The sequence below is a fragment of the Branchiostoma floridae genome, chromosome 10, assembly GCF_000003815.2.
Source record: "Branchiostoma floridae strain S238N-H82 chromosome 10, Bfl_VNyyK, whole genome shotgun sequence".
Taxonomy (NCBI): domain Eukaryota; kingdom Metazoa; phylum Chordata; class Leptocardii; order Amphioxiformes; family Branchiostomatidae; genus Branchiostoma; species Branchiostoma floridae.
The window spans coordinates 7,046,767-7,059,413 of record NC_049988.1 but is presented as its reverse complement, the minus strand read 5'-3'; the positions used below and the strand labels follow the sequence as shown (position 1 = coordinate 7,059,413).

Here is a 12,647-nt window from a genome sequence, read left to right as displayed (position 1 = left end):
AAAAGCAAACAGGTCAATCAACGTTGACCCGTGCTGCGCCAGAACCTTCAAGCTCTTGATTTAATAGTTGGGACATGGGGACAAAAAGACACAATGTAGAAAGCTGCCTCACGACTGCAATGGCAGTATAACAAAGTTTAATTGTTGGGACATGGCAACAAAGACACAAATATAGAAAGCTGCCTCACGTCTGCAATGGCAGCTTAGCAAAGTTTAATAGTTGGGACATGGCAACAAAGACACAAATCTAGAAAGCTACCTCAATGCTGCAATAGCAGCATAGCAAAGCACCAGTAGTTATCTCAGAGTAGAAGTTGAGATGATGAGTGGAAAAACTGAGATGTATTGATTCTAGATGAATTTATGGTTGACGGACGAAGCAATAATCTAAAGAGCTCACATAAACCGAAGAAACCCCAAGTCAGCTGTGTGGTTGTTACACTTGTATTGAAGACAGCTGTGGCGATATAAGAAGTGGGTTGGGAAGCACACACAGTGCCTATGGTAGCCGTGTTTCATGATGACACGGGTCGTTCGGGTCACTCTGTTGGCAATCAGGTAGAACTCTTCCAGATGGAGAGACCGTTACACTGCGGCCTGATCGCTCACAGGAGAGATGTACCAGCTGATGGATGCCATCAATCTGTGCCCCTCAACAAGTGGTCAGGACTTAGCAAAATGACAAGATTCACCTTTCTTGTCGTTGGTCACTGTAGTAGCAGCTATTGAAGATCATTCAGCCATGCAATGTTTATAGTTTGATAGTTGCATAGCAAAACATCACTAGCAAAACATCACTATCTGTCACTAAGGCTTGCTGGCTCTAAAACGGTCCATTATGATGTATAGAAGATTATGGCCCTAACTTTGTCACTTTATGAGCAACTGTTCGGTCGAAAATTCACAGTCGGACGCATTATGATTTGGTGGTACAAAAGTGTTCAAGTATTGTTTAAATGCACTTTGGAAAGGATCGGAGCTCAACCTTCGTCTTCCCAGCTCAACCATCACAACTAGCTGGACCATCTCCCTAGCAACAAGGCAGTAGCTAAGTAGCTAACTGTCACGCTCTCTCCCTCTCTCTTCAACATTTAAATGTCACCCAGCTGGACGGATAAGCACAGGAGACAGAGGTCGTTTCGCGATCAGCCACGGCTCGATGTATCCCGGAGATGCCTCAGTAACTTAAACACTATGGACGTAGGAAGGGTCATGCAAGTGCTCCTCATCAGTCAGCAGGGACAGGCAGGCAGACCTTGATGAATCGTACTGGAGAGCATGGGGCACATCTCAAGGTACTGTGTCAGGAAGCCAAGTAGGCCATCCAAGATGCGAGATGTCCTCAGAACTAGGTCGAGTGATTCTCCTCGTATAAAAAGTAGGAAGTACTAGCAAGAAGGGTTAGAATTGCTACCACAGAAACAAGCATTTTATACCACTGTCATCGTTAAACCTGAGATAGATTAATTCTGTATTAGGTGAGAAATCGTAGAAGACATTTCTTGCCCAATAGGTACAGAGTTTTTAAAGCAAAAACGCCCATGTAGTTCCAGAGCAAGTTGCTAGTGGGCCTACAAAACCCGGAAATTCTGCAGCAGTACCTAGGTCACCCGCCAAGAGGCCCCAAATCGACCTTGACCTTCGTCCTCCCAACCCTTATCCGCACCAACTACCATACTTATCTACCTGACCGCATACATCCGGCAACACACACAAAAGCACACAGAAACACCAAAAATAGTACCTCCAGTTTTCATTGAGGTAATTTCATGGAGGTAAAACGATTCGTTGGTCTTCTGATAAGTAAACTACAAGTTATGGGTAACCATTGTGGCAATGTGGCATTCAAACACTCGCTGCTGTCATGGTCACAGGTTCTTACTCTCACTCTTGCATGCTGACAGCATGAACATACAACACACTAGGGTTACCATGACAACATACCTCAAGAAATAAACAGCACAAGACACCAAGCCATTTATCAATGTAATATCTAATTACCAGTGTAAATGATCGTGGAAGTTCTGGACAAAAAATCAGCTTTACGTAAACCGTACCCTTAAGAGGAAAAGTAACCGCACTTCTACGCAACAACTATAGGCTTCATAGCCCCTCGCTGTCCACGTGATTGACACGTGATTACACCGGCCCCTTCCTGGAAGTTAAAGAAGATGAAACCAAGGACAGTCTTTCTTCGCATAATCTCGTCCTTGGACGTCCTTAGTCCTATGTAGACTACGATACTGTCAATTCCCATTGCACATTGGACGCAATTACAGATCCTAGAATTTTGTAGGTTACTTTTTAAACCAGGATTAACCGTAAGTTAAGAAAATGTAGAGACATGATTACATGTATCATCCTGAACATTTCGTACAACTACCCTCCTTCGGTTAAACTTTGGTGAACGCACAGCATTTTCATTTCAAGCCCGTATAAGTATGTTTTGTTTTCACCTTTTTTTCAGTCGTAACATTGAAAAAGTAGTCACAGGGCGACATCATTTTGCTTGGGACGTAAATACGAAACAAAAAATACGTATAACCGTGACTGGTGTTGTGTTTACGGGGCCTAGCTACTTGGAAAGTATGGGAAGTACGTCTTGTCGATGCAGAGTGATATACAACTGAAATCATAGTTGAGAATACAGTAAAAGCCTAAGAAGATGGTTGTTCTTTATCCGTCACTTCTAGCTTTGCTCTCTTTTGATTTGGCTCGTCGCCAGAATCTTTACTTCCCCCCGCCTGGTCTTTCCCAGGATCCGTACTTGAGCTACTTTCCTCCTCCTCCATCTTGGACCGTGCCTGGACCAAGTCTCGTTCCCGGGCCTCCGATGTGGCTTCTCGTCCCCTGCGTTCCAGCGCGTCCTGGTACTGTTGTTGGGACAGTAGTCTGGCCATCTCTTTGTCGCTTTCGCCGAACTTTGGAAGTACGATGGCGATGTAGCCTTCTGAAGACGGCTTTAACAACAAACACAACAACATCAAATAGATAACATCATATAAAAAGAAGCTTCAACCATCCCTGAGCCGAGACGGGGGATGCCACAAACACTGCTCAAGTCAGATGTCCACAATTTGCATAAAAGATGCAGTGGAATTTTTTCCATGGAAAATGCTGGTGTCCTGCAGTTGAACACTTTGTTCCGATTTGGCCGGATAACTGCAACTTTATGTGAACTGAAACATAATCATTAACAGCGGTCCACGATTTTAAATGTATTTTGATACGTATTGACAACGGTGAAAGTTCGCGTTAAACCGGCTAATGGGGTTATCATCAGGACGAAGACAAGAGAGTACGGGTAAGTTATGAGTTTAGAGGGGCGAGAAAACAGGACAAGAACAATAGCACCAAGACTCTAAAACTTTCCCGTGTACAGAAACCAATTCACAGCACATATCACAATACTGTCATGGGCTAACTGCCCACACATGGCCAATCGTTACACTACCATCATCCGATTTTCTTCTCGGAATCTGCTCGACAGCCTAAGCACTTCCACCGTAGATCACGGTGACCTGGTGACCGCCTGGCCACCCCGAGAACTCGGCGTAATAACTCCTCACCACTTAATCTCCTCTCTCATCGCCTTCCAAACCATAAAGGGATCCCTGCACTCTTTCATTTGCGCTAAATTGACCGTTAGATGGCTGTCGTTTCAAATCCTGATGTATGTCCTGCGGATTCCAATCGCCGTATCTGCGAGGTGTGGTCATCAAGGCCTCTTAAATCACACCACGCTCTGCACGTGCCTCGCCTTTCAAACTTCATCAATTACCCGACATTCTCCCTGTCAGCAGTTTCCCTAACGGTCCTGTATGTCTGGTAGATCGTTTAACTCTGTCATCATGAAGAGTACACTGTAGAAGGGAAATTGTTCGCGATGATTTTAGGTTCGCGGTATCCTTTTACGGCAGACTCAACTGTTTTATTCAAGCATACCCCCTTGTTCCAAACGCAAACTTGAAACCACCGAGATCGCGAGAATATTTACCCTTTTTCAGTAGACTGTTCATGATGTATCTTTATACTCATCGCAAAGATGTTCCCATTTTGCAGGACACAAAGGGCGTTCTAAAGTTTGACTCACTTCACAACTCAAACTTCAAGGGAATAACTTATTATGAACTGTAAAACCTTCTATCAATGACCATTAAAACACCTACATCTTGTCGACCGGGATGTCATTGTAGGCAACGTACTGAAAATTAGTAACGCCAACCGAGAACTTGGGAAAACCATGACCAAATGAACTGCGACTAAGTCCGTTAACTTTTTCGGGAAGTTTCAAAGAGCACTGGGTTTCGACATGCTGAAATACCAATCAATTTGGACAGAACTGCGGTGCTAGTTAATAGCGATGAATATAGAGTATCCGGGTGCGTACGTTAAACAGATTACGGTCATCATTCACAAGGCAAATACTGTTAATGAAAAACCATAACGACATCCGGAGGGGACACATTCCTTTACGGAAACCTACATCTGTACAACGAGGTGTAGACGTAATTCATCGCTTTACGATCTAGATATGACATTGATATGGTCGATTTTAGTCTAGAAGTTATGCCAAACTGAAAGGATGACGTCAAAGAATGAAAGTATGACTGTAAATTCCTATTCCTAAATTCAATAATTTGTAACGGAGTGCCTCTCTCCAGACGGAGTCAAATGCTTTCTTAAAGTCGACAAAGCAAGAATATATAAAGGCGTCTATTTTTTGAAAGGCATTTGTTCCTGAATCCGGCTTGATTCGGAGATATTAGCTTATTGAAGGCGTACTTCAATACTCCAATATAAGCTCCTTTTGCAGCAACAGGTTGCCCATTTTCCTACAGCATCAATAATTGAGCACCGGAACGAGTGGTCTTGTCAGCTAGTCCGATGATGAATGGGAAGTCGATGGAGGGAAACCCCCTTTCCACCCTCCAGATAACTGATGACGAAAGCTGTTGAGTCATGATTGATGGCGATTGGATGAGATGCCCCTGCGGGGGGTTGTTTCTGACGCACGGGAGTCGTCCATCAGGGAGATCCTCGCACGTGTTCTGCGTGCTAAAGTCGGAGGGAACGGTCAGGAGGCCGCTGGCCTAGTTATGGACCGATCTCCTGAGAGATGCTGGGCGGAGGGAAACTGATGTGGATCCGCAGGACATCACCACAAATTCTCGTCCTCTACGCTTTGGTAATATGGTACTGGAATACTGAAGAATTATTTTGTCACACAAAACTATGATTTCGTGGAATTGTAACCTGTTGCGATGCCATGTCATGATACCTCTGAAGTTTTCTATTGTGTGACCCCTTTACCTGTATGAAAATGCAATTCTTTAAAAGCATAACAACAGCTAACTCGTCAACGAAGTTTAAAGATTGAAGTGCCAATTTGTATACAGTGAAATTACCGCAATAAAAGATTCAAATTTAAGAGTAGAATGTGGACTGTATCTGTTTGGATTAGTCTGTGTAACGCAAACTCCGCTATCCGGAGCTTGTAGACTCCTCCCCGCGGATTGTTTGATAGGCGCGGCAATGTACGACGGGCCTGAGAAGCGCGATTAAATCAGGCTATGTTTGGATTTGCTAATCATATCATCTGGAAAAAGATCTTTATGAAACAGAGATACGTGGGTATATTATGAAGTCAATGGTGTTGTTCCATCTGATCAACAAGGAACCCATAGTCATAGAATCTGATGTTTTTGCTAAGACAACCATTTGACGACGGATCACAGAATTACAACTTTCACACTTCAATAGCGTACATACATCGGGGGCCAAAGAGGCTAAGGTGACCAACGTGTTCTGTATTGAGCTTCAAAATTTTGTAGGAAGACATAATGATAAGGCATTAACATGTAAAATATGAATACCCCTTGGTTCATTGTATTGGCCGAATTTGCTGCGATCAGCTGTCATTATCGGATTGTGCACGGGGAGAGCGTGGACAGAATCTGTCAGGGTGAGGTCATCGTGAGGTCAGGTAACTGGGTCACATCGACAAGCAGATGTAGGGTTGGAGACTGGTACACTGTCGTTAGGACTGAACCCCAAGAATATGAGGGTAGAGAGAGGTACAGGGCTGTTGGGACTAATCTACAAGCAGATACTGGTATAAAAAGAGGTACAGGGCTATTGTGACCGATCTCCAAGCAGATGTAGGGTTGGAGATAGGCACATTGTCCAGGGCAATTGGAACAAATCCGTATGCAAATGTACTAGTAGGGTAAGAGATAGGCACAGGACGGTTAGGACAAATTTCTAGGTAGCTGTGAAATACAGAAGGTGCAGAACCATTGGGACTAAACTCCAAGCAGTTGTTGAGTTAGAGATAGGGGAAGACCGTTAGGACAAATCTCTAAGCAAATGTAGAGATAGGTACAGGACCATTCGGACAGATCTCAAAGAAGATGTGGGGTTAGAAATAAGTACAGGACTGTTAGAACTAATTTGCAAGCAGATGCATAGCCTGTATCACCCATCTCCAGCACAGAGACCAACACGGCAGCTTCGCAGGCACGCAACATGGCAGCAGCTGGTTATATTACACTGAACAACCTGTCACACCTAACCTTTGCACATGAAACTGTCAGCGTTCATGGATGTTTTGTGCCATTTTGTACCATGTAGAGGCCAATAGCCAAAAACACAACTAACATGACCAAAAGAAGACAATAGAAGAACCTGGGAGGCAGCTTACCTTCTCTGTCAGTAGCTGAGGTGAGTTGATCAGGTTTTCATTCACTTCCACCAGCTTGCCTTTGATGCAACTGGACATAATAAGATTAATTCTTATGTGTTTCGATCATACTAATGTTACAATCTTTAACAAACCCATGTCAACCCATCTTTTTATTTTGCAATCTTTCTTTGTTCAATCTTTAAATGAAAAAGACAACAATCTGAGTCGGTAAATTACATGAGAAAAATTTTACTCACCGGAATTTTCAACCAAATTTGTCAGTCTTCCTCAGCTATCTGACCAGAGTACTGTAGACAAGATTTTTCTGAACTTGTGAGGTCAGTACTGGGTCAAAGTTCATTGGAAGTCGGTATCACCCCCGTCCCGGTTGAGAGAAGGTCAGACCAACCAGGGCAACCTTCTCTCAACCGGGACGGGGGATGCTACCGACTTCCAATGAACTTTAACCCAGTGCTGACATCATTGGGGTCAGCTAGCTGAAGAAGACTGAGCGATTTTAACGAAATTCCAGTGAGAGAAATATTTTCTTGAGTTGGAAATTCTTTTACTTTTTTTTTAGTATGACCTCCTTACCTGTAGAGAGTGAACTCTGTGTTGTCTGTACAGGTCACACGGCACAAGGGGGAAGACTCCTGCAGCCACTGGGCACCCTACAACATATACAAGAGTAGGTTCATCAGGATGGTCAATAATAAAGTTTATTGCAAATTCATGCCCATTGGGCTAATTGCAAGAAAAGAATGACTAATTACATGAGATGAATAAATGTGGTCTGAATACATGTAGATAAACTAAATTCTAACATACAAATATTAAGTGGATGAATATACATACGATACATAATGGGGTACTAAGTCTACGTAACTATTACAGGGTTTGACTTCTTTCTTGAAGACATTTGAAAATGAAATGCCCCATGTGTTCTATGATAGATTGATCCCTTGATGTTAGTAGGAAGAGAATCTTTTGTGGCGTTTTTAACAATGAAAATGTTGGTGTGATTTCGGTCACTCTATCAAATAACCCTTTTCTTTCGGCTTTGAATTGGGGACATTCACAAATAAAATGTGTTTCATTTTCCACTGCATTCGTTGTGCACTGCTTACAAATTCTTTCTTGAACAGGTAGCTTTCAATCTCTGGATATCTAAAGAAGCATTCCACTCCAGAAGCAGGTATTTTAATTCCTCAGAGAATGAGTAGTTATGCTTGAATCAAGCTTGTTTGGTCAAATTTACCATAAGTTCAAGCCGAAAAGTCGGGTGCATTTGTATCCCCCTAAATATCATCTATTAGAAAATAACACTCGCCTCTGGAGTGGAATGCCCCTTTAAGTGCAAGGGACATGAAATTTCCTCTATCAATCAATGGGTACATTCCATGTGTATTCTTTAAAACAATGTTTTCAGGAAACACTGTATTTTATGTGAATGGTAGAGGAAATTTCATTTCAGTGGCACTTGAAGATTATTTGCACACAGCAAATAAGACAGAGCATGCATTTTAGCCTTGGTTTTCAATTTTCAGTAAAGAGGTAACAGTGCTAACCATGACCATTAAACTACTGCAAAAAATAACAACATTTACAGTATCATGTATAATGTATAATGTCTGTTTAGACCATTGTATTTGCTGATATTCTGTATGTTGACGTCCCTACCCTCTTGCCCTTGCCGATGACCTTGTTGTCCAGCCGATTGACCTTTTCTGTGACCTGGAAATCGACCCTGGCCACAGTCTTCCCATCAGCCATCAGTGGATGTGAGGCCGCCAGTGTCACAATACAGACCCTAAGGCAACAGGCATTTCAATAAAAATTGACACATTGTCAAGTCATATCATCCTATATCCACAAACATATCAACATTCTGGTGTTGACTTCACCAGGATAGCATGATGAAATATGTAGACGTATTACTAGTAATGGATACAGAGCAATTTCTCATTTTTCATTGAATGTGCTTTCTAGATTTAGTATCTTCAGATAGAATAGAATGTTTTTGATGAAATGGCTTTTCTGCTGTTAGTTAAACCTGTACTACTAGACAACTGCTATAGAAGGATTATGTGGTCATTGCAGCCTTTTTTGGTGGTCCCTTAGATAATTTTCCCCATTGACCCCAGCATTAAGGTCTCATTGATGTATTACTCCGCGAGTGGGTACCCTAAAAGTAGGGGGGGACACTATTTTGCAAAAATGCAGTTTTTGATGAAATACGCCCCTAGAAATATGGAGACGGTCCATCTGAATATGAAAATGTAAAAATTTTGAAAATATTTGATTGCTAACCCCCCTGTACATGCCCCCTGAAGTTTTTAAGTTGACAATGTACTAAACTAGTATAACGCTATACTACCAAACACGCTTAATGCCTTAGAAATTGTACTTTGGCATCCTTGGCAGAATATTTGACTTCAGGAGAGATCATTGTGGACATCTGAACCTCTAAATGTATTTCCCATGCAAATATGGACTATTCCAAATCACCCCTATGGCAAAAATGGACTGATCCAAACTCAAAATTGGACAAAACGGGCTACAGGTATATTATAGTATAGTCTGTATTCATTTCTACCAATTTTTACACTCAATCGCACAGAGGCAGTTAGCCTTGTACGATTTTAAAACGCCAGTGGTACTCAAATACTCTGCAAAACAGATTTCTTTGTAGCGAAATGGAGTATCACAAGTTTTCACATACTGAATCAGGTCCAGGTTCACGTCCGGACCTCTGGACCTGAACCACACCTGCATGAACCTGAATTTTCTGTACCGTTTACTCACCCCTATTAGGCACCCCTGTAGTTACATGTAACTTATGTTTTATCCTATCAAGAAATAAATACGTATGCATGTAGGTGGGGGAAAGTTGTGTTCCAACTGAAAAATTTCAGGTTGCCCACTGCGCTACCTGGATTTAAAATTACGACTTACGTTGCGCCAACCAAAATACATTTTCAAGTGTGCAAGTGGGTATTTCGAGCACTGTTGCTGGAGGTAAAGGATGCAGCCTTTGGGTTTATCTCTAAGGAGACGTTCCAACAGACAAGGAAATAAGAAGTCTGTAGTGCCATTGTCCAAGTGGTAATCACAATTACCAATCTGAAGTGGTACTGAAAAAGAGAAGAGAACCTGGATTGTTTAGACAGTACAGTAGAGAAGTCAGGAAAGGAGGCAGGATACCAGAGATTCTGATAGCTTGGAAGAGAAATGAAGAGGAGCTTAAGAAGCAAGGACTCGATGAGAAAGAGATTGTAAACATTGCTGTTGATTGGAAGAGAGACAAATAGTGAAATACCTACTACAAACCCTGAAAACCCAACATGGATCTTTCACATCAACATCAGAAGTTGATATATTGTAAGTGTAAAGCTGGCCCAACTCAAGAACACAGCCCTGTCACTGCCGATAACCACGAAAACTCCATCTGCGGTCAACCTAAAATTGTACTTGAACAATGTTACACGCCATTGACACCATCAATGAGTATAAATTTGACTATGGTTCTTTTGATTCTGTTGTAAATAGATGTACCAATAAAACATTGTTGAAATTCAGTATCGCAGGCATCTTGCTTACAATGACAGATATCAGGGCTCGAAATACCACCTGCTTATGCAGGTTAGTGCAGGTAAAATTGGGGCTGTGCAGGTATTTCTGGTGTCTACCTGCACCTAACCTGCACTGGTCCATGTAATGGGTATATACAGGTTAGGTGCAGGTAAAATTGGAGCTGTGCAGATTAGTGCAGGTAAAATTCGAGCTGTGCAGATATTTTTGATGTCTACCTGCACCTACATGTAACATGCACTGGTCCCAAGTACTAGGTTTTTATACATAAACGTTATATGATGTAGGTGTACGTGGATTGTTATTAGCAGCATTGAATGCTACCACTACCACCTATATTAAGTAATATTCTGTAGAAAAGAAAAAATAGCAATGGTTCCTGAACAATTTTACTATGAACTATACTTCCAAAATTCAGAGTGGTACAGGTAAAATTTGTCGGGTGCAGGCTTTTTTTAAATGTTACCTGCAACAGTCCAGGTATGCAGAAAAAGTATTTCGAGCCTTGGATATAGTATGTACATGTACAAAAGAGCTTACTAGTAGAGAGAACAGTCAACTGTTGCTTTTCTGTCCATACTTCTCGACACATATACAAAAACACTGGTTTTAAGCTTGGTAAAAAAACTGTGTTTTTGTAACCTTGAAACAATGTTTCTTTTTGAAGTTGCCCAATTCCTCGGCATCGAGTTTCTGAAAATTTTACCACTATTCTTGTGAAGCTAAAGACACTCTGTAGTTGATTTGGGTACTCTTTGTTATTCTCAGCACTTGACGAATTACTGTCCTACCGTGATTTCCCTGTTTTTGGCCAAATAATGGAAATTCGCCCCAATACTTGCTGCCTTGTTGCCATGGCAACCAAGAATATTAAGCCAAAACCTGATAGAAAGGTATCTTGGAGTGTATTGTATCATTTAATTACACAAAATGTGAAAAAAGAACTGAAGTAATGCAGTCAGTGCTTGCAGACCTTAGCAACGTCACACAAGTACATGGCGAGGGGGTATCCAAACTTCAGGGGGTATGTACAGGGGGGTTAGAGTTTTACAATTGCCTAATTTTTGTGATTTCTGTGTTTATATAGATCATCTCCATATTTTAGGATGCGTATTTCAAAAAGTTTGTACTAATGTCCCCCCCTACTAAAAGAGATCCGAGCCAAAAATGAACGGCTGCACGGACGCATGTTTTTAGCGGTGAGAAATTCCCTTTTAGCCAGCGGAGCTGATCTCAAAAGTTAGATTGGTGAAAACTTATTTGTAACTGAAGACATTAGCAGGTAAAGTTTTGCAGCCGCGCGCTAGGTCGGAGGTACACAGTCGTGGGTTCTGAGTGGTGCGGTTGTACACTAGCAGCGAAAAAGTGCCTTTTGTGGGGATTGACTAATCGTAGTTTGTAATTGCTATAAAAAAAGTTCCTACGTATAGTTTACGTTGGCAATTTTTTCCCACGATATAGGGTAAATCAAGGAGCTTTTATCAGATAAAATCACAAATCAGATAAAAGCTCCTTGGGTAAATGTGCTCGACATAGAATTAAAAATCTGCTGAAATTTCACGTAGCTTCATTATAAACGCGCCCATTTAAACCACGAATTATAACAAAGAAGTCTATGGGAAGAAGAAACTCATCAATGAGACCTTAAGAAGCCTGTCTGTATTGACCACATTGTACCTGTCTGGTGAGGGGCACAGTCAAATTGTTCCTACTGCAATTTCTCTTGGTCAACATTTTGTAAGCGTATTTGGAACTAGGGATTTATAAAACCAAGCAAATGTAGTTCATTTATGAAGCCTTGATGAAGAAACGATGATTCAATATTCATCTCTAGTAAGCTAAGGGGTGAGGCTGGCATGGGGGTGTGGAAACAGAAATTGTACCACAGCACCCCCTATCTGCTACAAACGGTATTACCTCAAATTGCACCTGTTAATTTACTTGAAATATTACCAGTCAAGTTATGTTATCTCTAGTGTATGCAATGTGTATCCTTACTTGTTAGAATGCTGCAATATGCACAGGTCCTCTCGATGTCTCCCTTGTACATCTGGAGGAGAAAATATTGAAAAATTTGCACCATTATCTTCACATACTTTATAAAGTCAACTAGTAGTTCCACATGTAAGATAGGAGATATTTCCTAACATCTATGTAGTAAATTTCAATCCGAAGTATCTTTCTGTGGAATTGAAGATATTAAATGAAAGACCAGAGAAAACATGATTACACATACTGCTAGTCATGATACATGTGGAATGAAAATAAAGTGTCAACTTTCACAGTTCAAGAGAATCTGGAGTAAAAGCCATGCTAAATGCACTAGTTTTGTCAGTTGAATTACTGGGTAGTATGATTCCATTTACATCAT

At 41.5% G+C, this 12,647-nt stretch overlaps 1 protein-coding gene and 1 long non-coding RNA gene across 3 annotated transcripts in view; one reads left to right on the top strand and one right to left on the bottom strand.

Moving 5' to 3' along the window:
- Positions 1-1,736: 1,736 nt before the first annotated feature.
- Positions 1,737-12,647, bottom strand: part of LOC118423927 (protein Abitram-like) — a 34,777-nt gene continuing 23,866 nt past the window's right edge. The window contains exons 2-6 of the mRNA XM_035832243.1: positions 12,275-12,326; positions 8,366-8,495; positions 7,280-7,356; positions 6,704-6,773; positions 1,737-2,960 (exon numbers count right to left, since the gene is read on the bottom strand). Of these exons, the coding sequence (XP_035688136.1) occupies positions 2,658-2,960; positions 6,704-6,773; positions 7,280-7,356; positions 8,366-8,495; positions 12,275-12,326 (632 nt within the window). The 3' untranslated portion in view covers positions 1,737-2,657. The remainder of the gene's footprint in view (positions 2,961-6,703; positions 6,774-7,279; positions 7,357-8,365; positions 8,496-12,274; positions 12,327-12,647) is intronic.
- On the top strand, positions 7,265-12,263 carry LOC118423932. 2 transcript variants are annotated; one of them, XR_004832140.1, is made up of 3 exons: positions 7,265-7,373; positions 8,399-8,836; positions 11,926-12,263. It is a non-coding gene; the product is annotated as an uncharacterized LOC118423932 (long non-coding RNA). The 2 variants fall into 2 exon arrangements; XR_004832141.1 differs by lacking the exon at positions 7,265-7,373 and adding an exon at positions 7,838-7,880.